This window comes from Heteronotia binoei, chromosome 5, assembly GCF_032191835.1.
Source record: "Heteronotia binoei isolate CCM8104 ecotype False Entrance Well chromosome 5, APGP_CSIRO_Hbin_v1, whole genome shotgun sequence".
Taxonomy (NCBI): domain Eukaryota; kingdom Metazoa; phylum Chordata; class Lepidosauria; order Squamata; family Gekkonidae; genus Heteronotia; species Heteronotia binoei.
In genome coordinates, this window is record NC_083227.1 from 42,210,740 (window position 1) to 42,238,111 (window position 27,372).

At 44.9% G+C, this 27,372-nt stretch overlaps 2 protein-coding genes across 3 annotated transcripts; both read right to left on the reverse strand.

Annotated features, from left to right (window-relative positions):
• Nucleotides 1–631: 631 nt before the first annotated feature.
• Nucleotides 632–3,704, reverse strand: LOC132572379 (zinc finger protein OZF-like). Its single transcript, XM_060239315.1, has 2 exons — nt 3,578–3,704; nt 632–1,854 (listed from the first exon to the last, which is right to left on the reverse strand). The coding sequence occupies exons 1-2, from the start codon at nt 3,602–3,604 to the stop codon at nt 817–819; spliced, it is 1,065 nt and encodes a 354-aa protein (XP_060095298.1). The 5' UTR covers nt 3,605–3,704; the 3' UTR covers nt 632–816.
• A 14,519-nt stretch (nt 3,705–18,223) lies between these two features.
• LOC132572381 (zinc finger protein 436-like) lies at nt 18,224–22,598 on the reverse strand. 2 transcript variants are annotated; one of them, XM_060239319.1, is made up of 2 exons: nt 22,501–22,598; nt 18,224–20,269 (listed from the first exon to the last, which is right to left on the reverse strand). In XM_060239319.1, exon 2 carries the CDS (start codon nt 20,199–20,201, stop codon nt 19,245–19,247), a length of 957 nt encoding a protein of 318 aa, XP_060095302.1. In that variant the 5' UTR covers nt 20,202–20,269; nt 22,501–22,598; the 3' UTR covers nt 18,224–19,244. The 2 variants fall into 2 exon arrangements, with proteins under 2 accessions (XP_060095302.1, XP_060095301.1); XM_060239318.1 differs by lacking the exon at nt 22,501–22,598 and adding an exon at nt 21,945–22,070.
• Nucleotides 22,599–27,372: the final 4,774 nt, after the last annotated feature.

Consider the following 27,372-nt stretch of genomic DNA (forward strand, 5'->3'; position numbering starts at 1 on the left):
AGAAAGAAAAACAGAGGTCTAACAAACCAAAATACCCTGGAGCAGAACCAGCAGACGGCTCACCCACAACTCAGTGCAATAACCGAATATCAATACATTATTCTACAGGACTTGGATGAAAACCTAAATGTTTTAAGACAACATTCTCAGGTTCTCACAATATTCCATTCAAGGAACTATTTGGAAATATTGGATATGTCATATACTTTGGTGAAGGTTGATATTCGCATGTGAATGTCAGCACATGCCAAAATTCAGCCAATGAATGCTGGCCATCTCCTTGATGGGCCTGTCAGCAATCAGGGGCACAAACCTCAAAGGTTTTCAAACATTCATACTATTCAGCTAGGGTAACTGACATTTGATTGTGAATGCCGATGCTTGTTAAATGCTGAGCATTCACTGGACCATAAAGCACATTCTGAATTCATTACAGCTAGATCCAGGTGGACAGCTGTGTTGGTCTGAAGCAGCAGAACAAAGTTTATCCAGTGGCATCTTTAAGATCAACAACAGTTTATTCAAGATATCAGCTTTTATGTGCAGGCACATTTCCTGCACACAAAAGCTCATACCCTGAATAAACTTTTGTTGGTCTTAAAGATGCCTCTGGACTCACAATGTGTTGAACTCATTAAAGATAGTGTAGACGTAACACACTGACATCCAGTAGTTCTACTGAGTCATGGATGAGTCTTTTGGTGGTCTCCTATCAATCAGACTGGTAGTTTCTGCATCCTTCAAAACAGTAAGCTCCTCGAGGCGTACAGTCCCTCACCCGCCCCCTGCTCCCTCCCACACCATGAGAACAACCTGTTAAAACAATGGGACGGGATAAGCAAACAAGGGATTTTCTCTGTTGTGAATCTTCTCGTGTCTCTTGTGGTGGGAACTGTGACTGAAACATTTGCCACAAAACCGGCACGCATAAGGCTTCTCTCCAGTGTGGATCCGGTGGTGCTGAACCAGGGTGGATTTGTCAGTGAAGCAATTCCCACACTCAGAGCATACGTATGGCTTCTCGCCCGTGTGGATTCTCTGGTGTCTGAAGAGGTTGGAGCTGACATTGAAGCTTTTCTCACAGATGTTGCACTTATAGGGCTTCTCCCCTGTGTGGATGCGCATGTGTTTGATAAGGTCGGCATTGTGACTGAAGCTCCGCAAACATTCTGTGCAGGTATTCAGCACCTCCGGCTTCTGCTTTGGTTTCGGTTTCTCACCACCACCACTGCTAGCGTCGGCGCCATCCTCCCCTGAGGCGCAAGTCTCCATTTGTTCTTCCACTGAGTCCTTCAGGTGTTTCTTCTTGTGCGAGCTGCGGCTGTAACTTTTGCCACAGTCGATACACTCGTAGGGCTTCTCGCCTGTGTGGATTCGCTGGTGCTGGGTGAGGTTGGATTTGTCATTGAACCGTTTGCCACAGTCGAGACATATATAAGGCTTCTCCCCTGTGTGGATTCTCTGGTGCCGGTTCAGGCTGGAGCGGACTGTAAAGCTTTTCCCACATTCAGAGCACTTGTGTGGCTTATCCTCCGGCTGCACTGGCCACTGACTAACAAGGCTGGAGTTCTGGATGAAGACTTTCCCGCACTCAATGCAAATGTCAGGGATCTCTTCTGTCTGAGTCCCCCGATGAACCAAAAAGACTTTGCGTTTCTTGATGGTCTGAACGGGTTTCACTGGCCACGTCATTGATGGAATTTTCTTCTCCCTCACTTCAGCTCCACGAGACTGACTGTGTCCAGGACTTAAGCTTAACATCTTAAGGAGTTTACGTTTGGTCACGAGCTGTGATCGAGCCTCCTCTGGGCTAAAGTTCTCTTCCATGTGGCTCATTTTGTTACTTCTTTTTACCTAGCAGGAAACCAACCACATTGCTTTTTTAAAGTGGGGAAGGACAATTCTCAAAAAACATTAATTGACATCATCATGCCAGCATCTTCATCCAACTTTAAATTTACAACTTCTGCAGTTAACCTGATACATGGAAATTATGGCAAGTTCTAAGTGTCAGTGTCACTTCTGGATGTTTCCATTATTTTTACTTGTTTCCCTACTTCAAAGATGCAACAGAAGAAAAAGTGATGCAGGAATCATAGAGTTGGAAGGTACCCCTAGGGCCATCTAGTCCAACCCCCTGCACAATGCAGGAAATTCACAAATACCTCCCCCTAAGGAAGTAGCCCTCAACCAGAGACTGGCAAAAAACTGTGTGTGTAGGCCAGTTGTTCCAGATTACACTAGGAATACAGACCAGCTGTTTCTGCCAAGATGGGAGCATTTAGCACAAAATCGTAAGAGTGAAAGTCTCTACAGCTCTGCCTACCACTGCCCTGCTTTCTGGGTTTTGTGTATGTTACAAGGACAGAAATGATCAAAACGCTGCCAAACAGTACTGCTTGCAGCATTCAGCGGCCTAAGAATACTAAGGAGGTTTTTCATTCTTTTTTAAAGAGCAAGTTTCTAGTCCTTCTTGTTGGCAAGGGGTGTGGCCTGCCAAGTTGGGCTGTACTTCTAAACTCCTTTGCACCTATCACAGAAAATGTCTGGAAATGGCCTACACCCAGCCTCACACAGCGCGGCCACAGAAGCCAAAAGCATCATGTGCCAGAGTCCGTCATTGTTTCAGATGCAAACCTGAGAATACACAGCAGCATCCTCTGAAAGGGTCCAAAGGAAGCTGCATGCCTTTCTTCCCACTGCCATAGCCCCAATGCTTCCTGAAGAGAGAAGCAGACAACTGATGGGGCTGGATTGAGCTCTCAGGCTGTCAGTTGCTGCTCCACTGTTTGGCTATATAAGGAGCAGGCCTCAATGTTGTGAAAGGTTGATTTTGCAACCCTTCAAGCTCCTGAAAACCAGAGATTCTTCAAGATTAACTGTCACCCACACCCAGCCTCAGGCTTCTTTCCAGGTAGTTCCACTCTAAGAAGAGAAAACCAGTCTTCCTGCAGGCCCCCTGGGGCAAACTCTTGAGAGTCGCTTTGCTTACCCAGGGCCCTTTCGCACGAACAAAACTGCAAACCAACAGGATTATTTACAAATGATATACACGTCAGTACCTACCACAAGCTGCTGCTGCAATGTCAAGGGCCTGCGTGCATTCTGATAATTGGGCACCGTTTGCATGTATTTTGTGCCCCGGGAATGGAGCCCTAAGTCCAAAGGGTGATGTCCCAGGAGGGCCGGGGTGGGAGGGAAAGGCCCTCTGCACATGCTCAGAGCCACCCTTCCTCAGCATGCCACATGTGCAAAGGTTCCCATCTAACCCGCCCCACCCCCCCACGGACGAGAGATCTGCCACCCACAGCATGCGGATTACGGCTGCAGCACAGGCACAGAGCGAGAGCCCAGAACGATGCGCCAGGCCAGAGGCGGCCGGCAAGGAGCAATCCGGTTCCTAGCCCCGCAATCCGGAGCCATTCTTCTCCCCCCCGAATGGTTCCGCCGGAACGGCGAGATACAAAAGGAGCAAATCTAAACGTGCACAAAAACCGGTGCTTTCTGCACCCACAGTGGGCCAAGCTTGTCTCTCGTGTTGCAATTCCGGGGGGTGGGGGTGGTTGCTCATCCCTACCTGACGATCAAGGCAGCCAGAGCTCATGCGGATCAGCAAAGGCAGCTTGCGGCCGAATCGCCTGTCCGGTGGCGACCCAAAATAGGGGCGGGTGGGTGGGGAGGAGGGGAAAAGGGCGCCTTTGTGCAGCTAATGCAGCCCCTTCTTTGCCTCGGAGCTTAGTGGTCGGAAGAGGCGAACCCCCCTTACTTGGATCAGCCCCTTCCCCCGCCTCCCCAAGTCATTGAAGGCTGCTAGAGAACCATTCCCGGACGGAGATCTTTCCCCTTCGCCTGGAGAGCAGCCGGTGTCGAGCGCGGGCTTCCCCCTCCACAATGGAAGAAGAAGGGGGGAGGCGGCGGCGGCAGCTTGCAGCAGCTACCTCTGACCCAGGAAACTCAATCCTAAAGGCTGACCCTACAAACAAAGAAAGAAGCCTCGCAGCAATGCCAGAGCCCTCTACTGGCCAACGGCGACACCCGGCCGCGACTTCAAACGACCGCCTTACTGAATCGGCTCGAGTTGTTATTAATAGTATTCACATCTGTACCCTGCATTTCTCGCTTAGCGAAACTCAAGGCGGTTTGATGGGGGAGTACCGAGAGGTCTCCCATCCGGGCGCAAACCGGCTTCACTCCTGTAATCCTGTCCTTTCCACTACATATTTTTGTTCAAAATCCACTTCCTCGTACATTTATATTAAAAACTTGTTCTCTTTCTATTTCTGCACAGTAATACATTTATATGCATTGCATTTATAAACAATTTTAAAAACTATTTCTCATTCTAAATTTGCTTGTGTAAGAAACACTCAATTTCTCCTCAAATTTTGAAATTTTATGGATTTCTCAAATAGGTTATTTTGCCATTACTGCCTAATCGGCAGGTATATTTTCCCATTCTTCTAAACTTGGACAGATGTCTGATTTCCATTTTGCTGCATATATTATTCTAGCCGCCGTCACCATTTTGGTAATTTGTTGCGCAGCATTCCTAATAGCATGTGCTTAGCTTCCATAAAGAATTTAAATTTTAATATGTTCTGCATTTTTCCATGTATTTCTTTCTAGTATCTTTTTGTTTTTTACAAGGCCGTCAAACGTGGTAAAAGGTTCCATCTATATCTTGGCATTTCCAGCATTTTCCTTTGTAATTTTATCTACTTTCTCAGTATTCTTTGTAGTTATATACCATCTGAAGAACATTTTATACCAGTTTTCCCTTAACGCCTGGCTGGTCATAAGCTTAATTTATTTTTCCCATAACTGTTCCCATTGGTGCATTGGTATTTGCTCTCTGAAATTTTACATCCAATCAATCATATACTTTTTCACTTATGCTTCTGTTTCTAATACTTTTTCACTTGTTCTTCAGTTTCTAACTGAAGTAATAACTTGCGAATTCATAATAGACAGGGCTTTTTTTTTTAGCAGGAATGCAGAGGAACACAGTTTCCGGCTGGCTTGGTGTTGGGTGTGGCCTAATATGTAAATGAGTTCCTGCTGGGCTCTCCTGCAAAAAAGCCTCGCGCAAAAACAATAGTTGTGTCAGGGGTGTGGCCTAACATGCAAATGAGTTCCTGCTGTTTTTTCCTGCAAAAAAGCCCTGATTAATAGATGATCTTTTTGTTTTGTAATCAGCGGTTTGAACTCAGTCAGACTGTTCCTTCTCCCCCCCCCCCCCACTCCTCTGCACTGTCTATCCCTCTAGGAGCAATCTCCAACATCTCTATGGTAAAACCTGATTTGGGGACAGCTTAGGGTTGTCAGCGCTAGGTTGCGAGGTACCTGGAGATTTTGGGGGTGGATGCTGAGGATAGCAGGGTATAGGGAAGGAAGGGACTTCAATGGGGTACAATGTCATGGAGCCCACCTTCCAAAGTGACCATTTTCTCCAAGTGAACTGATCTGTTGTCTGGAGATTGGCTGTAGTCCCTGGAGATCTCCAGGTACCACCTTGAGGTTTCCAATCCTAGGCACAAGCTAAAGGCACAGGAGGAGCAGGGCAATTTAAAACCTGAAACATCCTTAACCTGCACCTCAGCATCCAAACCTTAGTTGCTACTAAGGGAGTGGTTTTCCTGGAAAGACATGAGCCTTGCTCCTTCTAAGCTCCTGTTCTCTGTGTCACTCCCAAAGAAAAATCAAATTTATCATGTTTCTATCCCATCATTCCTCCAAGAAGCTCCAGGTGGCATCCATGATTCTCCTTTGTTCTAATTTATCCTCACAACAACCCTGTGAGGTTGGCTGGGAGGACCACTGATCCAAGTCATCCACGGAGCTTTATGTGAGGAGTTGAAACCAGGTATTGTCCAATGTTCTAACATGCCAACTCTCAACACATAATTGATACATAAAAAAATATCAATAACCTGAATATCTTAATGCACTTCTAACATTAAGGATTTACAACAATTGTAAGACTCAGCATCAGAGACAGCTGTAGAAGAATTCAAACTTACTAGGCTTAGAGCAGGCCAAGAAAGCCATTTGGATGTTTTCCTAAGCAACCGTCTCAGGAGATCACCCATGAATATCATCCCACCATGGTCCTAGATGATAGAGCTGGAAATCAATTGCCTTAAACAGTCCCAAATACAACACACAGAATGATCCAGTTGCAAATTTAGTTTGTTGGAAAGTTGGAAATCAGTTGGCCAGGACTGGAAATCAAACATTCTGGTAGTGGGGAAGTGCAAGAAGGCTTTCAGCTCCAAGGACAGAGAATGTAGCCAGTCTGATACTGGGGTTGCCAATCTCGGTGTGGGAGTGGGGGGCGGGCTGGGCTGATCTCCAGACAACAGAGATTAGTGGTTGCTTTGGAGGGTGGACTCTATGACATTATACACTGTTGAGGTCCCTCTCTTGGCTCCATCCTCCCCAAATTGCCAGGTGTTTCCTAACCTAGAGCTGGCAACCTTATGGCTGGTACAGCTTCAGACCAGAAGTTGAGACCAAGAGATCTCAGCGGTTTGGGGATTCAAGAGGCAGAAGATATAGCAAATCTGGTGCAGCCTTCAGGACAGGTGAAGAAGGCCAAAGAGTCTGGAGAGTCCTTGAGGACAGGGGAAAGCTCAGCAATTTTTGACCTGGAACAGAGGCAACCAGCGTTCTCCAAATCTGCATTTAGGACCCAGTGTTTTCCACCCAGTGTGCAAGTGGAAGCCAGCCTGTTCATCCAAGAGGCCCAGCAAAGAAAGAAAGAAAGAAAGAAAGAAAGAAAGAAAGAAAGAAAGAAAGAAAGAAAGAAAGAAAGAAAGAAAGAAAGAAAGAAAGAAAGAAAGAAAGAAAGAAAGAAAGAAAGAAAGAAAGAAAGAAAGAAAGAAAGAACTTGGCCAAGGACTGGGGAGGGGGAAGCAAACAGAGTCTTGCTTTTTTAGCGTCTGACCCCAAAGAAAGCAAGCTGCCTAGGCCAGGTTTTTCTCCCCTGCTTTGTTTAAAAACAAAAACAAAATCCATATACCTTATATTAGGATCAACCAAACCAACACAGAGGTTGCACAATGTTTTGGGTCGGTTAGGTTGGTCTTGACACAGATTTCAGTCTTGTTTTGGGATTTTGCATGGATCTACACAGCTGCACAAGCTTTCCTCCTTTTTTTGGCAATTGTATTTTTCACCATGAAAGTTGTACTAATCCTCATAGCCGCTGAGATGTTAACATTCTCTCCGAAGAAATGGGTGAGGGTTTGATAAGATCAGTTTAACCTTTCTGCATACTTTCCAAATTTGGCCTGTGAATGGAAAGTTACTGAGGTTGGGCCTCAAGCACAGAACCAAAAGCTAATGAACTATGGTATACTGGTTACAAACAACAAGACAACTAGAAGTCTGCATGGGAGAGTTGACATACAAGGTGTGTTGTATTTCTCTCCTCTGCCTTCCAGTTTTTAGAAGAAGAAATTGGATCTAATATATAACACACCCTTCTCTCTGAATGGCTTATTATTGCCTTTCCTTCCTCTCCGCAGAACAGACACCCTGTGAAATAGGTGGGGCTGAGAGAACACTGACAGAACTGTGACCGATTTCGCACTAGGGCTTGTTCTTCATGAAGAAGCCTTTTGCCCTGTTTTGCCCGCTTCTCTGTTTTCACACAAGCTGCCTGGAGCTGCAAGTTGGCATGCTGCTTTTCCGTGGCAAGCAGAAACTGCTTGTAAGAGGACCTCACTTGCTGCGGAAAAGCAGCGCACCAACTTGCAGCTCCAGGGCAGCTTTTGTGAAAACAGAGAGAAGCTGGCCAAAGATCAACCAGCTGGCTTCATGCTGAAGAGGAGTGAGGGATCAAACTTGGTTCTCCAGATTAAAGTCCACAGCTCTTAACCACTACACCAAACTGGCTCTTGATACCTTTTACCACAGAATCACAATGTGGGATGCCTGTGAGGAGTAGGGTTACCATCAGGTCTGGAAAAAAATGTCCTGTCTCTTCCATAGAGGCTTAATGTGTGGCAACAGGCAGCTTAAGTTCATCATGGTGTGGAGGTAGGTAACATCATCTGGTAAATAATATCTATTTAAGAGGCAGGACATTTACTTCTCCAGGCAATTGGCAACCTGAACTGAGCAGCTTGAGGCTGCAGTTTTGAGGAGGAGCAACGCTGGAAAAGTGTGTTAGCTTTCCCATGTTTCCGTGCCAGCCTCTTTTCATGCAGAATCCCCTCATCTCAGGCTATCCAAATGGTCTGAATTGACTTCTCATTCTCCAGGCTCTATCTTCATGAGGAGAAAATTATTTGGAGGGGGGTTCGATTTTGATTGGAAAAATAGCAGCAGAGAGTGAAGGGTTAAGCAGCTTCTCCTTCCCCCACATGAGGCTCCTTTTGGTTAAAACAAATAAGTGTCTGTCTGTTTGGGGTTTCATCATCCTGGATACATTGGTGTCTTCTGCAACCTTCATTGCCTCACTGCTCACTCTTGACTTCAGATAAGTTATGTCTAAGTTTAGTTTCTCTCTCTCTCTCTCTGTTCCCCATTTCTTCCTTTCAGTCTCTCTTTCTTTCTGCTTCCCTCCCCCTTTAGTGTTTCCACAGTTTGGCAGCCACAGACCGGCCCAGGTGGTTTTCATTCCCCCAGTGAAAGCTGTATTTGCATCCTTAAACACAGATCCACCCCAGTCATGTATAATTCAGGGAGGTGGGTTGTGATTTAAAGGGCCAGACAGATGGGTAGGGAGTCCTGAACTCTGTTCCCAGCTAGGGCTTTTCCTCCCAGAATCTCTTCCCAGTTCATGGCACTTTTATTGGAGCCTCATGGAGAAAAGGGACAGATCATGTGAAGGAGGGGGTGGGGTGGGAGGAGAAACAGTCTCCCCAAACCCACCCACCCCCAATGTTCCCTTGTGGCACTTTAATCTCACCTTCCTCACTGTTTGCGTTGCCAGCTTTGGTTTAGTCAAAACCTGGAGATTAGGGGCAATGCCTGGAGAAATTTTTTTTGGGGGGGGGGGAAGGGATGTGATTCTGTAGGGTCCACGTCCTCCAAAGCCGCCATTTACTCCCAAGGAAAATGGATGTATCTCTGTAGTTTGGAGAGCAGTTGTATTCTAGGAGAACTTCAGCCCTCACATGGAGGTTGGTGACTCTTGTAAATGGAGGACAGGTCTGATGTTTGAGGCCATGGAATTGCTGCCCTCACAGACAATTTGGTTTAAAGCAATCTTAATCTGATTCGCAAGCGCAGGAGAATGAAGTATGAGAAGGCTGAGTGGCCAAAGACCACTTCCAACTGCAGGTGGAGGGTAGGGTTGCCAGCTCCAAGTTGGGATATACCTGGAAATTTTTGGGGTAGAGACTGAGGAGGGTGAAGTTTGGGAAGGGGAGGGATGTCACTTCCAAAGTGACCATTTTCTACAGGTGAACTGATCTGTGTCACCTGGAGATTACTTGTAATTCCAGGAAGTCTCCAGCCATCACCTGGAGGTTGAGATTCTGGAAATACACGTAACAAACAATCAATAGTACTAAATTCTCATAAACACTTCAGACATTACAACAGCTTGATGCAGAGAAAAACAATTTACTTACTAATCAGTTCTCCAAATACCATGCAATTTAAAGCACCAAGCATATATTCACACAGATTCATATAGATGCTCACACAAAGAAGGCAAAGATACAATGAAACAATGATAAAGTATAAGTCACGGTCGAGAGTCCACCAAGGACGGAAAATTCCAGTGAGTGAAGTGTCCTTGTAGGTGCGGAAACCTCTCTGAAAAAGTACCAATGTTGCTGTACAAAGATGATGATGCTGTGTGTCAAGCATATGGTTTATACTCAGTATTAAATTCTAAGTCTTGCTCTTTCTTGTAGAATAGGTTCCCATGTAATTGCGTATCAAAGTTCCTTTTGTTCTCACCTCCCTTTTCCTTTCCCACCTTTGGAGTAACAAATGTAGGAATGCCAGGCTTTGACAGGAGGAGCCTTCCTGAAAGGTTTCCACGCTGTAACCATCAACTGTAATAAGAATGCCTGAGACCGAGGGAAGTTTTAACCGCATAGATAGCAAGTTGCATATTTGTAGTAATTCACACGTCCTTGTTATGTCTTTGAACTATCACTCCTATGTGCTTTGATGTAACCCTTAAAGCTTCATGCCTTACAGTATTTTGTATCACTTTCAAGGTGTTCCACCTTGAAGCAACAATGGATTATCAATAAACTGAGACTTTGTATTAAACAATTACTTGATTATCTGAAACTTCCATGCTTGATACTGTGCAATGAAGTAAAGACTCGACAAGCATAAAACAAAGTATTGATGATGAAGTATTGCTGATTTGGTGATAACATGTTTTCTAGGTTAAAGCCCCGTGTTTTAGCATCAACCTTTGTCTGACCAAATTACTTCATAATATCGGGAACCAATGCTCAAAAAGTATGCATGCAGTTAGTCAGTTTCTCTCAATGGCATTAGCAGTTCTTTCTCAACTTTACTGTGTTCTTCCCATTTGGTTTGCACCACCTGGAGGTTGGCAACCCTAACATGTTCTGGACTGTTCTTCTGTACTGAAGACACATACATCCTACAAAAGAGAAACAGGACAGCGAGTAAACCAAAGCAGACCTGCTCTCCCAGGTCTTCCAAATCCAGGAGAATAGAAGCAGTCAGTTTCCCACCCCCACCACTGAGGGGTTGGGTTAGTCACAGATGTTCCCACAGAATGCTGGGGGAAAGCCACAAACAATAGGTTTATGCTTTATGGAATTTTCCCAGGTATTAAAAGGGTCTGCAGTGGGTCCCATATCCAGACCTGATCTAGGATTAAATAAATATAGATTGTGACATCCATCCCTTTCCACTCAGGAAAACCTTTATTTTTTCTATTTTTGTATAGAAGGCTGCTCTTTAAAGGGCACAGGAATAGGACCCAGGAGAAAAGTGGCAACACCATGTGTGGCAGGTCTAGTGTGCATTATAGTTAAAAGCATCAGAACAGAGAAACCCAAGTTCATGCCCTTCACTCAGTAGCAGGTGGGTGACCTTGGGCCACTTATACCCTCTTTGCCTAATCCCTCTCATAGTGTTGCTATGAAAATAAACAGGTAAGGAGAACTCTGTATGCCATATTTGATAAGAGCGGGAAAGAATTAGAATGTTTAGCATAAACATTCATAGATTACAGCCCACTAGATACAAGACTCCTGCTATGTAGTTTTGCCCTCTCATTTGATGCACCACAAACAACTGAAGAGGAGTGAGGTGGCATGAGAGAGGAAAGGGTTTTAGAAATTTTCAAATGGTTTGAAGAGAAGGAAGTACTACTAGACCTTCATGTCACCCACTGCAGGTGATTGGCAGTGCCTTCTGAAGACAATGAAATGCTTCGCATAATTGAACAAAGTTCAGTTGACCAACTAAATTTTACACAGAATGTAAGCTTCCATGCATATGCACACTTTGTTGGTCTTAAAGATGTTACTGGACTACAACTTTGTTCTATCGCTTCAGACCAATATGGCTGCTCACCTGGATCTATTCACATAATTGACTTAGGGAATTCACATCCCAAAGCGTGGAGGCAGAAACGTGGTCTCTACATAAGTTTAGAAAAATTCATAACAGAGATATCACTGCTGCTAAGCCACATGGATGGAATGAAGTCTCTGTGTACAAAAGCAGCAAACTGCACTTTCAAATACCAAGTTCAAGGGAGAAATAATAACAGGGAACATCATTGCATTTTTAGAGGCATCTGGCTGGCCACTGTCAGGAAAGGAAAACTCAGTTAGGTGGACTAAGAATATTTATCTTTCCCTGGGAAGCAGAAGTTTTCCCTATATCCCAAAGAACATATTTATCTTTTGATTCATCTAGTCAGCCAAGCTAACCTTCCAAGACAAACTTATCCACACATCTGCAGCAATCCAAAATAAATTCTGGAAGGCAAGGTTTTTAAAGAATCTGTGGGCATCCTGCCATCTGACCTACAGAAACATTATTTTTTAAACTCCATCTTCAATTTGTCAAGGACTTGGGCGGGGTTCAAGGTACAACTAGTGATGGAATGTGGGTGTTTAATTGGCCACTGGAGATGCAGCATAGCAGAAAAAAACCCCAAGTCACCTCAAGCACATTGCTTTTCACTAGGAAGGGTGCACATTCAGCTTGATTAATTTAATTTTAATTTTATTTAATTTTTGGATTTATATTCCGTCCTATCCCGCAAGCAGGCTCAGGGTGGCTTACAACAGTAAAATCAAACAGAGTTAAAATAATATCATAAAAACAGGCATTACAAAATCAGGAGCAGCACAATAAACAGTCTTACAGACATAGGTGGCAAAGCTACCCAGCAGCATGTGGCTGATAACAGTAGGGGTCGTTTTGTAGAAAAATAGGTGGTGGAGCTCATCCCAGAATTGTTATGCAGCTGTAATACTATTCAATGGACAAGAAGGTGGAACTCTCAGAAGGAGGAGGTGGAACTCTCAGAAAGGTTTAAGAGCTGTGCTCCTGTGAGCTCCCACTGAATCCGAGGCCTGACTAAAAGTATGACATAACACTACAATGGTGAAATGCTGGGGGAAGGGATGACTTTCAAAGGACGCCCGCTGGATTAATTAAAAGCCTGGCAGATGAGTTCTGTTTTACAGGCCCTGCAAAACCTCAAAAAGTCCTTCAAGGTCCAGATCTCCAACAGGAGCTCATTCCAGCAGGTAGGAGCCTGGAACAAAAAGGCCCTGGCCCTCATTGAAGCCAGCCGGGCATGCTTAGCACCAGGGACTATGAGAAGATGTTGAATAGCAGACCTCAGAACCCAGGGGGATTCATATGGGGAGAGATGGTCCCAAAGATATGCAGGCCCCTGGCCATAAAGGGCCTTAAAGGTAAGGACCAACACCTTGAACCAGATCTAGCCTATACCTAGCCAGAATGACAACTGAGGTAACTGGCCAGCCATCTGTTTACAGTAAATTGAAATATTCTGTTTTAACTGTTTAAATATTTAATTGTTTTATACCTGAAATTGTTTAAATTTTATGTTGATCAATTGTTGGAAGCCGCCCTGAGCCATCCGTGGGAAGGGTGGGATATAAATCCCAAATAAATAAATAAATAAATAAATAAATCTGATACTCAAGAGGTAGCCAATGCAGTTTGCACAGCACTGGATGCATCCACGCCTGCATAGGCCTCAATGCCAACAACTGGGCTGCTGCATTCTGCACATGTATAGTTTAGGCTTGCCAATCCCCAGGTCCTAGCGGGGGTTCTTTCGCTGTCCCAGGCTCCTTCCTGCCCCCAGTCAGCTGGCCTGCGGGGGGGGGAGCCCCCCCCAGAGGACCATGTGCCTTTGGAGGTTTCAGTCTCCGATTGAAAGGCTTCCTCTTGGGATGGTGTGTCTGTGTTACTTGAAGAAATTGGCAGCAACTCGTGAGTAGAGATGCCAATCTGTCGCTTCAGAGTCGCCAGAAACGGGGTGGGGGGGAGGGAAACATCTGCTGAGCACTTCATTATTCCCTATGTGAAGATCGATTCTCATAGGGTATAATGGGGAATTGATCTGGAGGTTTCAGGGGCTCTGGGGGAGCTGTTTTTTGAGGCAGAGGCACCAAATTTTCAGTATAGTATCTAGTGCCTCTCCCCAAAGTATCCCCCAAGTTTCAAAACGATTGGACCAGGGGGTCCCATTCTATGAGCCCCAAAAGAAGGTGCCCCTATCCTTCATTATTTCCTAGGGAAGGAAGACATTTAAAAAGGTGTGCTGTCCCTTTAAATGTGATGGCCAGAACTCCCTTGGAGTTCAATTATGCTTGTCACACCCTTGTTCCTGGCTCCGCCCCAATATCTCCTGGCTCAACCCCCAAAGTCTGCTGGCTCCACCCCCCAAAGTCCCCAGATATTTCTTGAATTGGACTTGGCAATCCTAGTATAATTTGATATCATTTGATTGATATGCATTTGATAATTGCAGGTGACTGTGGGAGGTGTGCTGAAAAGTGCTCTGCTTGAGGTAATCTGAGATCATATCAACATACTGGCTGTGATGGGCACATGCTCATCAGGCTACCATGAAGCGAAGTGAGATGGTAGACTTTTGGGGAGCAAGTGACCTTCCATCCTGCCCACTGCCATCTCTGCTCAGAAACCAGAGCAGCTAATTCTGCATGCCCTCTTCCCCCATCTAAGCCTCTTAATAACAGAATTGCAAACCAAACATACCTGGTAGAACTCCCCTAATCTGATATCTTTGGCTATCATTTCAATCGTGTAACCACCTGCGATAATCAAACCAAGACTCAGACTCCTGAAAGATAAAATCTTGGGAGAATGCAGAAAGCCCTATGGGGAGCCAGGAGGGTGCACAATGTATCGGGGGAGGGGGGATGTTGAGGCAGAGGCAAGAGGGGGAGGGGCATGGAATACACTGAACCAGTGCTGATGCCAATCTCTAGATGATTGACAGTACAATTACACCCTTCTATGCAGGGACAATCTAACTGTATAGGCAAAGTTGGTAGTTGCCTAAGGCACCAGGCTTTAAGGGGTACCAAATAATACCAACGTTCTTTCACATGCCTGTATTGTGTGCATATATATCATTATTTCCATAAATCTGAAATGGCCGCTGTTTGTAGTGCTGACTAGAAGCACTGTGTACAACTAAAGATGGTCTTTATTACTATTGCGCCATTCATCGTTTTTTTGTTTTTATTGCTTGATGGGTTTTATATTGTAAGCTGCCATGAGCCCACTCATTGGATAGGGCAGGGCACTAAACAAACAAACAAATAATGATGATAACTGTAAAGTGTCAGCTACTGAGCAGTTTGGTGGAGGGAACTGCCATCAAGTTGGAGCCAGCTTATGGCGACACCCTTGGGATTTTAAAGGTGAGACAAATAGAACTGGTTTGCCATTGCCTGCCTCTGTTTAGCAACCCTGGACTTCCTTGGTGGTCTCCCATCCAAATACTAGCCAGGGTTGGCCCTGCTTAGCATCTAAGACAGGCCCATAGCTACAGAGTGGGGCCTGGGGGGGGAAGGCCCATCCTTTCAACCCCCACTCCCCTTCCAACAATATGGCCTCTCCACTGGTGGGCCCCTGATCTGTCCCCTTTGCTAACCGCCACTCTGAACAAGTGGTAGCATTGCTGCTGGTCTTTTTGCTTTTTCCTCTCCCTTTCCCTAACACAGCATGCAGAGCAAAGGGGGTGGGGGTGGTTTAGCTTGCGGAACTCAAGGCAGCCTACTGTGCCAAGAGCCCAGGGACACCAAACCACGTAGCCCCCCCAAACAACAAATCCTGCTGTGGGCCTCCCCAAACATGAAATCCTGGCTATGGCCCTGATCTAAAATCTGAAGAGATCGGCCTACGTATTTGGCATTTCTGGGTAGCAGGGCATTTGGCAATTTACCTATAAAGTAAAAAATATGTTGGGATGAATGTAAACTTTTTTAAAAAAACAAAATTTTAAAAAATCTCTTGTTCTTTTCATACTCTTGGTGTCCAATGCTAAGTAAATAAAAATAAAAGTTCAATTTAGACTTCTTTTTTCTGTACTGAATGTGGAAACGGCCCCAAAGTCATATCTCAGCTAGTGCAACAAAACCGTTTGTGCCAGCTGATCCACAGAACTCAGTGGGCTTAGAAGGCTGTAACTCTGCTTAGGATAGTACTAGGAGTGTATTTTCTGATAAACATCCATGCATGAAACAGACCTGAATCAAGCTAGGTGACCGCGCACTATAATCAGTGTAGATAAGAGGCAAAGTACTTCAGAGTGCCTGGAAGCAAATCTTATTTTTATTCCATTATAAGACTTTATTCAGCTGGGAAGGGTTTAGAAATTATTAAGGTGAGCTCTATAGAATATCTTATGACTTTTGCAAAAGTAATTCTTTCTTCACTAGCAGCCAGTAGGAACTTCTCAATACCGAGTGACCCATCAGGAAGTGACATTGGGATCCATACAAGTACTTTGCAAAGTTTTAAACCAATTCGGGGGGGGGGGGGGGGATATTTTCCCAGAGTAAAATCTCTGCTTACTGTGCAGGGCCAACAGATAGACTGGATGCATTAAAAGGCTGCTAGAAGTCATAGACATGGAAACATTCTAATGCGACTATATAAATACATGGTTGGGCTTGCTCAGAGTTATGATACTGAGTTCTGATCAAGGATGAAGATCTAAGTGCACATTTCTATCTCTATTCAAGGTAGACTGTCAAAAGTCCTTAACTTTGGTCTCTTGGACATCTACACCAAACTGAAAATGAAGAAAAGTAAGCAGATGTGAATAAGGTGCAGTTCAACAAGGATAAGTAGTTTTACATCTGAGTAACAAAAATGAGAAGCATGTATACTGGATGTAGTGACACACATCTGGGTAGCAGTGTCTGAAAACAAGATATTGGGAGTATGGGCGGACTGTAAACTAAATAATAGCAGTCAGTGTGATGCAGCTGCAAAAAAGGCGAATGCAGTCTTGGGATGTATCAATAGAGGCACAACGTCCAAATCACAAGATGTCATATTCCTGCTGTACGTGGCATTGGTTAGGCCGCACCTGGTGTACTATGTGCAGTTCTGGAGGCCTCACTTCGAAAAGGATATGGACAGACTAGGCTGAGGTTCAGTTTGGAGAAGAGGAGGTTGAGCAGGGACATGATTGCTGTCTTTTTAGTATTTGAAAGGTTGTCACTTAGAGGAGGGCAGGGAGCTATTTCTGCTGGTAGCAGAGGATACAACTTGCAATAAGAGGTTTAAATTACAGGCAGAAAGGTACACACTGGATATCTGGAAAAAACGTTTTACAGTAAGAAAAATTCAGGAGTGGAATCAGCTGCCTAGGCAGGTGGTGAGCTCCCCTTCACTGGCAGTCTTCAAGCAGCAGCTGGATGAACACTCGTCAGGGATGCTCCAGGCTGGTCCTGCATTGAGCAGGGGTTGGACTAGATGCCCTCTATGGCCTCTTCCAACTTTATGATTCTTTAAAAATAACACTCTGGATGCATGATATTTTTGTGCTTCAATCCCCCTCCTTCCCCGAAACATTGAGATGGAAACATTTTTCAAAATAATTCTCTAGCTGAAACTTTTCTGATTAGTATTGTTGATCATTGAAGATAAGGAAACAGGAGAGCAAGCACATTCCATATCCAAAAGTTGGAAGGTCCCAGGTGTTTCTGTGGTGCCCAAATGTTGCATCACAGTCATTTTAAAAAATCATGTTTGTATGTGTGTTGTGGGGGGAAGGGGGCTCTTGTTCTTACTTTCCTGTCAACTAGCAAAAAAGGTCATTATATAATAGCTTTGCTTGCAAATATGAGTGCAAAACTCTGAAGATGAACCAAAAAGGACAAATGCAGTTTTTTAAAAAAAATATGATGGCCCCTACTTACAGAATGTTCTGCATTTGGATACAAATCCCTGAGTGTAAAATTCAAGAAATAACTACCTGTCAGATTTGAAGGGAGTATGTGGGAATACTCCACAATGTTTTCTTTTAAAGAACACTTCTGTGGGCCCAAACTGGATCCTGCTCATTCAGTTTAAAGAGGAACATACCCTAGAATCTATACTATCACGTTTACAGAGCCTAGATTCCACAGCAAGTGAAACAGCAGCTAAAATTATTTCTCTGTGCCACCTAGAAGTCCCTGGAGTATATACAGCTAGCAGCACATATGCATGTAAACACCTCCAGACTCGATGACAACTTGTGTATCTTTGCACTCTGCTCTCTTTATCCAAGTACACAAAAAATATGATTCTACCCTGCATTGAACCCACTGTCTTAAGCCCATGTTCCCAAGAGACAATATAAACTGGAAATTGAGATCCAATTAACAGCTGATTCTCTGCAACACAGGCAGCCTGACGAAACTGGGGGGAAAGTGCAACAGAGCTTGAATCTATGGGGCCAATATCCTCCACCTGCCATTTTAATGTGCCTCATGGAAATTCCATGCAAATGTAATATGCAAAGAGACAGGCCAAGGTCCTCAGGTTTAGATTTCCAGTGTGTCCCTTACAACGGAACACTCAGCTCAGCTGGGCTTTTAAAGAGGGAAGGGCAAAATAACTGAGATACAGGAAGCACTTATGATGAAGAATGGACACAGAAGGGTGAAGGGGGCACTGCTGTTTCATCCTTCCAATACAAGAAGAACTCAGTCATGCTCGCTTTACAACACAGTCAGAATGAAACAGGAAATCTTATTTTGCATTTAATCAGAATCCATAACTATATGGGGGAATATTTTGTAGAGGGTAAAGGGTCAATTTCATCTTTGATACACCAGGAACAGAGAGATGTCTTATGTAAAGAGTAAACATCAAGTGTAAAATGTCCTGACATAACCTATATTCTCCGACGGACAGAAAAATCTAAGCTTGGATCTTTGGGGAGGTTTCAGAGTTCCATTTCAGTCTTCACCAGAAAGACTGGGGGGGGGGGGGTGAGTTTCTCCCTCTCTCCACTATGAAAAGTACATTGAAAAAAGAGGAGATGGCCCCCACACAACAGTTTTAAGGTCTGAACATGCTTATTCAAAACTCTTTCACTTATGGAGGAAATGTTTACACAGTGAAAGAACCACAGTATGTATGTAGCTCTATAAACATCTCTTTTTCAAAAACAGCAGGAAGCATTTGAGGTTAGCAAAAAGTGTCAGGGTGTTCAACCAGTTCCCCATAGAAGTCAGCAGCTTATTTTTAACTGAGATGCTAATCCACTGCCAGAACCACCTCTGAAAGAAAACGGTAGAATCTCTGCATAGACACCAAAGACTGATAGATAAACGTAGCAAAATTGTGCTGCAGATCCTTTCTTGGCATATGCCATTTCAGACTGTAAGTGGTGGATTACTTTTATGAATAATTCTTCCATGTTACAAAAAAAAATATTCCTTTCTGTATGTCAAGAGCTAGTACACCAGGGGAAAGGTTTCAGCTTGGTCAATGAAGGCTGTAATAAAATATATGCTCTCCCCCTTCCACATGCATACACAATCTCAAGTGGTACAGTCCAGGAACATTTTTACCATGCCATTTGTTTGATTAGCCTGGAGGATCCCTTTTCGATCCAAGAATCACCGATCTGAAATTCAGTGGCCTGGCAATCTGATCATGACCCATCCTAGCCTCGATCTTTAGCGGCTAGTCTGGGAGCAATTTGAATACTTTGGAAAACAGATGCCCACTAGCAGCCTTTATCCTTTCCCCTCGATACCTGGCTAGATCAGTGGGGCAGGGAAAGCTAACAAAGGGTATTCTCCCTTGTGGATCTTCTCGTGTCTCTTGTGGTGGGAGCTGTGGCTGAAGCTCTTGCCACAAAACCTGCAGGCGTAGGGCTTCTCCCCAGTATGGATGCGCTGATGCTGAACTAAGGTGGATTTGTCAGTGAATCTCTTCCCACAGTCCGAGCACACGTACGGCTTCTCCCCCGTGTGGATGCGTTGGTGCCTGAACAGGTTGGAACTGACGCTGAAACTCTTTTCACAGACGCTGCACTGATAGGGCTTCTCACCAGTGTGGATGCGCATGTGCTTAATGAGATCTGCGTTCTGGCTGAAGCTCTGCCAGCACTCCGTGCAGGTGTTCAGCACCTCCACTTTCCGCCTGGGTTTTGGTTTCGCACTGTCCGCAGCACAAGCACCATCCGCCTGGGTGCCCTTCTTCAGCTTCTTCCCCAACGGGTGCCGCAGGTGATGCTTTTTGTGGGAGCTGCGGCTGAAGCACTTGCCGCAGTCGATGCATTTGTAAGGTTTCTCGCCCGTGTGGATCCGCTGGTGCTGGGTGAGGTTGGACTTGTCATTGAATCTTTTTCCACACTCGGGACATTTGTAAGGTTTCTCCCCCGTATGGATTCTCTGATGTCTGTTCAGGCTGGAGCTGACCCCAAAGCTTTTCCCACAGTCTGAGCATTTGTAGGGCTTTTCATCGGAGTGTGTTCGCCGGTGGTTGACCAGGCTGGAGCTCTGGCTGAAAGTCTTCCCGCACTCGATGCAAATGTTGGGCTTCTCTTCTGTCTGAGTGCCTTGATGCACCACAAAGTCTTTGCGTTTCCTGATGCCTCGAACGGTTTTCATAGGACGAGCCCGGGGCATCTCTTCTTCCCTTCCTTTAGCTTGGAGGCTACTGCTACGGAGCTGGCTGCATTCAGTACTGGTGGTTAACATCTGTTGGAACATTCAGAAAGAAGGGCTCTGCAACCCATCCTCCATGCCACAACAGACATCTTCTGCCACAGCACTGTCACCTGGAGAAGCACAATTTTCAAATATCAGTTACTGTGAGGGCCACTTAATTTTTATATGCATCTATCATCCATGGCTTAAAAACTCTAGAAGCCTAAGCCTCTGCATGTTTACTGAGAATGGAGGCCATCTTTGTAAGTGGCCTGTGAGCTACTACACTGAGATGGAATCCTGTGCCATCTGCCTGTGTACTATCTATCCTATGGGCTTTTCCTATCATCAGGAGTGTAGAAGACCAGTGGTACTGACATCAGAGGTAGTCTGTCATTTCTTGCCTCTGCGTAACAACCAATGCTGCTTCTAAGCTGTAGAGTCTTGCGAGCAAAAATTCTGCTTTGTGAGCTACTGGCATTAAAGTTTACTCTGGGGCCATTTTTACTAAGCTAAGACATCACAAAAATGTGATGGACGGAGGCTAAAAAACTGTGAGCTAGCTCCCACTAATTCAGCTTAGAGGGAACACTGCAATCCTGGACTTCCTTGTTGGCCTCCCATCCAAATACTGACCAGGGCTGACCCTGCTTAGCTTCTGAGTTCTGATGAGATCAGATTAGCCTGGGCTGAAGGAAGGCAGCACCTCTGCCATTGAAACACTTTAAAAAGTAGGCAACCTGGTACAAATCTGATATCAAAACACATTTGCAGGAATCAAAATTCCATCAGGTAAAATGGCAGAAATCTGGAGTTACCTTTAACACATTGCAACCCCCCATCTCTCTTTCTCTGCAATGCATTAACAATGAGATCTGATAAAAGGTGAGATGCCTTCAGTCTTTCAGTCAGAATCTGTGTTAGCAACTGGAAATATGGAACAAGAGTGATAGTTACTCTGGCTTCAAAGCTACTGTGGTATCATGTTTAGTGTGTCAGACTAGGATCTGGTAGACCCAGGTTCAAATCCCCACTCTGCTGTGTAAATCTGCTGGGTGACCTTGGGCCAGTCACACATTCTCAGCCTAACTGACCTCACAGAGTTGTTGTGTAAAAATGGAGGAAAGGAAAACAATATAAGCTGCTTTAGATTTCCATTGGAGAGACAGGGATAGAAAAGAAATAATTTAATCAAGAGTTAGAGCACCGTGGTGGTTTAAGAGACAGCGGCCCAGAAAGTCCCAGGTTCAAATCTTACCCTCTGCTGTGAATATTATTGGCACTAGGCAAATTATTCTCAAACAGCCTCAGCCATTGCTCCTATTTGCAGTGCTGGGAGAGAAGAGGTGACCTATCCACAAATATGCTGTAAACCCCACCCCCAGCGCAAAAGTAAATATAAAAATTCAAAATAAAGGACCACTTAATCCAGCCTCCACCAGTGGCTTGCCAGATTCCCTTGGGAAGTTCGCAAACCAGGCTGGACTCAAAAGTCAGGACAGACCTAGCCATCCCGTTGTTTAAAGTACTGCCTCTTATTCTGAACATGGAAGTTTCATTTACCTATGATCTGCTGACAGACCTATATTCCATATCGTAGCATCCAAAAAGAAACCTCGAACAGTCCTAACCACATGCTGTAGCAGGCAATGCCAGCAACCCGAACCCTCTTCCTCCTCCTTATTCTCAACTCTTTTAAGTCACTCCTGCTAAAAGAGGACCCAAATCCCAAGCACCCGCCAGGCGTGCATCAGCCCCAGAGCAAAACGAAGGAGGTGCCCCTGCAGGGAGATCCTGCGCCCGTACCTAAGGGAGTCCCCGTCCCCAGCCGCTCCAGAGGTGAGCTGCGCGTAGAAGCTCTGGAAGGAGGTTGCGAGAGGGGAGCCCTCCCTTATTAAGCTGTGCCCGGACTCTTTCGGGCTCACAATGGAGGAAGTGGCCGCGACAGACCCTGACCTAGGAAGCTCAACCCTCAGCCTGAACAAAGAGAGCTGCAGGTTTTGCGCAGCAGCCGCAGGAGCCCTCTAGTGGCTGCAGCCCGGCCAGGCCTTCTGCCTCAGCCATTGCCCCTGCTCGCTTCACGCTTGGTTTTGAAATATCAACCCGCTTGGAGTCCCCTAAGTCAGAATCGCCACCCGATCCTGGGAGCGCCTGCTTTCCGAAGGGGAAGGGTCTGGCTGCCTGGCAGAAAGGTGCCCTTCACAGGCTGAGAGGCACTCTCGTTTAACTCTTAGTCATTCATTTATTTCTCTGAAGGCTGGATTCAAAAGTGGCTCACATAGCTGAACCTAAAACAGTCCATCCAATTTAAAATAGCACATAAACAATAAAACAGATGGGGAACCAGCCTCAGAGAACCCACCTGTAATTTAGTGGGTTCTATGCATGAAGGAGTCGCCAGTTGAGTGACAACAAGCTCTTTAATAGCCAGGATATAGGATAGGGCTACATTGCAAGACTGAGAATAGGGGCCTACTGGCCCAACTTATATACATCTGTGGATTCCCCTGCTAGCATATCATTGGGTCATTCAAACCAGTGGGGGCTTGTGATTGGTCTAGGGCCACAGAGATTTGGATCCTGCAGCCCTTTGTTCCCAGGTCCCCAAGCTCAGTCCGTTCGGTTCCAATGAGCCCAGCAGGCACACCCAGTCCTCACTTGAGTCCACATACATAACACCACCAATATCCAGCCAGCTTCTATACAACACTGGGTGGCAACCAACTTCCAAGCAGGGCCTGGAGATTTCCTAGAATTACAACTGATCTACACTACAGAGGTCATTGTTCTAGAAGGAAATTACAGCTTTGGATGGTGGACTCCAGGGCTTTTTTGTAGAAAAAGCACAGCAGGAACTCATATTAGGTCACACCTCCCAGCATCACCATGGTTTTGCCCAGGGCTTTTTTTGTAGAAAAGGCCCAGCAGAAACTTATTTGCATATTGGGCCACACCCTCTGACACCAAGCCAGCTGGAACTGTGTCCCTGCTCAAAAAAAGCCCCAGTGGACTCTATGGTTTACCATCATCTAGAAGAAACTGAAGTCTTGGAGTGACATCACACCCTGCTGAGCTCCCTCCCCTGCCTCAATTCACCATCCTCATGCTCTACCTCCAAAGCTCCAAGAATTTTCCAGTCCAGAGTTGGCAATCCTAAACTCATTTAAACCATTCCACTTTCCCATCCTCTAGAGGGGAATCCCAATATGGATTTTTAAAGGAGAACTGGAGCAGAAGGTTGCCAATCCCCAGGCTGCACATGGAGTTTTCTTAGAATGAACAGCTGGATCTCCAGACTGCAGGGATTAGGCCTCCTGGAGGAAATGGCCGCTTCAGAGGATGGACTCTATGGCTTCCATGAAAGTTACAGCAAATTCCCCACCACTTTTGGGGATTCTATGGCTTCACATCCCCACTGAGCTCCCTCCCTCCCAGCACCACTACCAAATCTTCAAGAATTTCCCAAACCAGAGTTGGCAACTTTTGGCTGAACCCAGGATCATATTAAAATCTGTCCTGTGCAAAAGCAACAAAAAGCCTAGCTTTTTATTGCAAGTCTAGCCCTGGTGGTTTTCTCTGTCACAATAGTTCCCACCCCTCACCTGCCACTCCAACAAAAGGATTTATACTTTTGGCACACAGAAGGAAAGGAAAGGTCCCCTGCGCAAGCACCAGTCGTTTCCGACTCTGGGGTGACGTCGCATCACGAAGTTTTCATGGCAGACTTTTTACAGGGTGGTTTGCCATTGCCTTCCCCAGTCATCTACACTTTTCCCCCAGCACGCTGGGTGCTCATTTTACCAACCTCGGAAGGATGGAAGGCTGAGTCAAACTTGAGTTAGCTACCTGAATCCAGCTTCTGCTGGAATCGAAGTCAGGTCGTGAGTAGAGAGTTCAGACCGCAGTACTGCAGCTTTACTACTCTGTGCCATGGGGCTGCTTGACACACAGAAGAGGCCCATTAATTTATCATAATATTTATTCTCAACATGAACAGAACTATTAAGCTGGCCAGAGAAATAGTTGCTTGTGAGGAATACCTGCCTTGCCTCATCTACACATGCACTCCTCCATGTAGTGTTGCCCAGCAGGGTTCAGCTTTTCAGATCCAGTTTTAAACCCAAACTAAAATAATAAGAACTCATGCTAAAATTTTAATATACATGTTCTCATTTATCCTATCTATAATACCCATCCCCATTTATCCTCTTTTTAATACACATGTATCCCGGCCTCGTTTTGGGCAGGAGCTCACAGGAATGGAGCTCCAGAACCTCTAAATTTTATTGTGCTGTTTCTTTCTTATACCCCTCCCACCCAAATACTTGCTTCTGGGTTTCATTGTTCAAATCCCCTGTGAGAATTTTGCTGAGCTCTAAAATTTGACAAACTTTTTAATATTTCCCCCACCACCACAAAAAAAGGGGGGAAAACCAGACAGATGGAAATCTTCATCGTGCCACTGTGATCATATAGGAGAAAGTAATATAAAAAATATGATGGGAGTAAGATTTTATTATGACCATTATAATTCAAGAAGCATTTTAAGGCAGATGCTGAGCTGATAAGATTTGGTACACCCTCCAGGGCTGTCAGGGGTGTGTGGCATATTTTATTTTATTATTTTTATTTTTGTAGATTTATATTCTGCCCTTTCCCATGACTATGCAAATGAGTTCTGCAAATGAATTGTGCTAATGAGCTCTGGCACTTCTTTTTTCTACAAAATGACCCCTTCATGTACCCATTTATCCCCTCTATGCCTTTCAAAGCATAGGTACGCTGCGGACATTGGAGGACTGCTTAGACATTGCATTCATTGCATATCCCTAAACATACTTCCACGTGTTCCAGATTCTCATAGTCCAATTCATATGTATCCACAGATAAATCCAGGGTCCAGATTGCAATGCATACACATACGAAGAAAAAACAATTGTGCGGTAGGAAAGTTTCAGAGAAGGTTTAGAGGGAACATTGCTGCATTTATATTCCACAGATCCCCCCGAAGCAGCTTAATGCAAAACATGTAGGGGTCAATATTTTGGAATTAAATTTTCTTCCCACTGCACCATTTTTTCTTTGTCTCTTTGCTCCAATTGGTGCAGCCCTTCATTTTCTTCTCGCACATATGGCAGATTAAACATACTGAATATCCGTGTGCAATCGCGTTGTTTAGGCCATAAAGATAGCAATCTAGACGACTACTTAATTTGTCTAACTTGTTATGTATTGTTGATCATCCTGCCTGTATGCTTCCTGCCTCAGCCTTTCAAAAAAGCCATGTTGTAGTTTACCCTTTGGCTATCATTATCATATACAACTTTAATGTCTGGTGATTCTGAAGAGGAACTCTCTTTAGCGTCCCTGGTTTATTGTTTTTCCCAAAGCCCCATAGAATGAGTGGCAGACCATGGGTGCTTTTTTTGTAGCAGGAACTCCTTTGCATATTAGGCCACACTCCCCTGATGCAGCCAGTCCTCCTGGAGCTTTCAGTAGGCCCTGTACTAAGAGCCCTGTAAGCTCTTGAAGGGTTGGCTACATCAGGGATGTGTGGCCTCATATGCAAAGAAACCTGAAGAATTAAAATGAAAGGATCACCTCTTCCTCTATAAATCTGCCCACAAGCTAAGATCTGTGACACATGCCCTGATCCACATGTCCCGCACTTTCTATGGGGAGCTCCAGTCAGGGCCTCTTCAGTTGTGGCACTTCAGTTTTGGAAGATCTCCATGTCAGATCACCTAGTGACTGAATTTTGGAGTTTCAGGCACTGTGATGGACAGGATAATATTTCTGCCCTGTTCAGCATGGACCAATTGGATTCAAAAAGGCTGAATGGAATGCTGAACAAACCAACCAACCAGAGGGGTTTAACAGTCTTGAAATCTGACATACTGAAAGAACCAATATTGTAAAAATTCACCTCCCAGCTCTGGTATCAGACTAGAGAGGGAAGGTTATGTTTATAAACTAGATAAACATATACTTTCTTAAATGTTACTCCTGTGTTATCCTCAACCCATATAACTCACTACACCCTCTGTAGGAGCCAGAGAAAAGGGATCTTGATTGGTAGCTGATATACTGTCCAGTACAGGATTAAGGAATCCCATGTGTGTAAAAGAAGACACGCTAATAAAGGGAATTAACTTTACCTCATGCATCTATAGTCAGGGCTTTTTTTGAGCAGGAATGCACAGGAATGCAGTTCCAGCTGGCTTAGCATGGGGGGGGGGTGGCCTAATATGCAAATGAGTTCCTGCTGGGCTTTTAGTTAACAGAGGACTTAACTTGAGGGAATGGGTAGGGAGGTGGGTCACAACACACCACAATTGTTATTGGCAATTGGTATAAAGTCAAGCAACAAAAGAGAGGCCTGGATAACGTAGTGATGGACAAGTGAAAACATTTCCCCATATCTTTAGTTTAACTGTGTGTTTTCCCTCACCTGTCCTCTGCTTCCCCAGCATTTATACTGGAATTTCCCTAGATGCATATTTTTTGATCTCTCATTCCTTTTTATCTATTGTATCTCCTATTGATTTATTTTCCTGTAATGTACTGGGATAGGCGCAGTAAGAGACCAGAGTCAGAGAGTGATTTCAGCAAGCTTTACTTCAGGAACACACACAGAATGAGCTATGTTCAAACTTCCAACTCCTTTATACAATTCTTGCCCCCTTCTGATTGGTCCTAAACTATCTACATGGATTGGCTATTTACAGGGCCCTAAGGGCCTATCAGGGTACAGTATGAGCCTGGATGTTGATTGGCTACTTATGTTGTAATCCTTCCCCTGATTGGGCACGCTTAGGCCTTCTCTGGAACCCTGGTGTGGAGTTCAAGCTCTGGCTTGTTCAGCTTCCCTCCAAAAGTAACAGTTCTCCCATTTGAGCCTAGGACACAACATTTCCAGAGTTTGATCGTTTGTTTTGGGCTGAGCTGCTGATTGATATTTTAGTCTCAGAAATGTCTTCAAAATACCTGGTATTAATTTTTTTAAAAAAATCTGGTGGATCTTAATGTGCTGCTTGATGGTATTATTTTAAGAAATTATAATTGGACAGAGAAGAGAAGAAATATTTTCATTATTAGGGACCCCTGATGCTTCCTTTCCCCCATGCATGTCCCTCACATACCCTTACACCAGGGGTGTCAAACTCATTTGTTATGAGGGCCAAAATTGGCCCTTGTCGGGCAGCCATGTGTGTCATAAAATGTAATGCCAGGT

Coding starts and splice junctions, on each gene's coding strand:
- LOC132572379 (XM_060239315.1), bottom strand. CDS start 3,604: ATGAGCTCTGGCTGCCTTGATCGTCAG. Junction 1,855..3,577: donor CTGGCTGCCTTGATCGTCAG/GTAGGGATGAGC, acceptor GTTTCCTGCTAG/GTAAAAAGAAGTAACAAAAT.
- LOC132572381 (XM_060239319.1), bottom strand. CDS start 20,201: ATGTTCCAACAGATGTTAACCACCAGTACTGAATGCAGCCAGCTCCGT.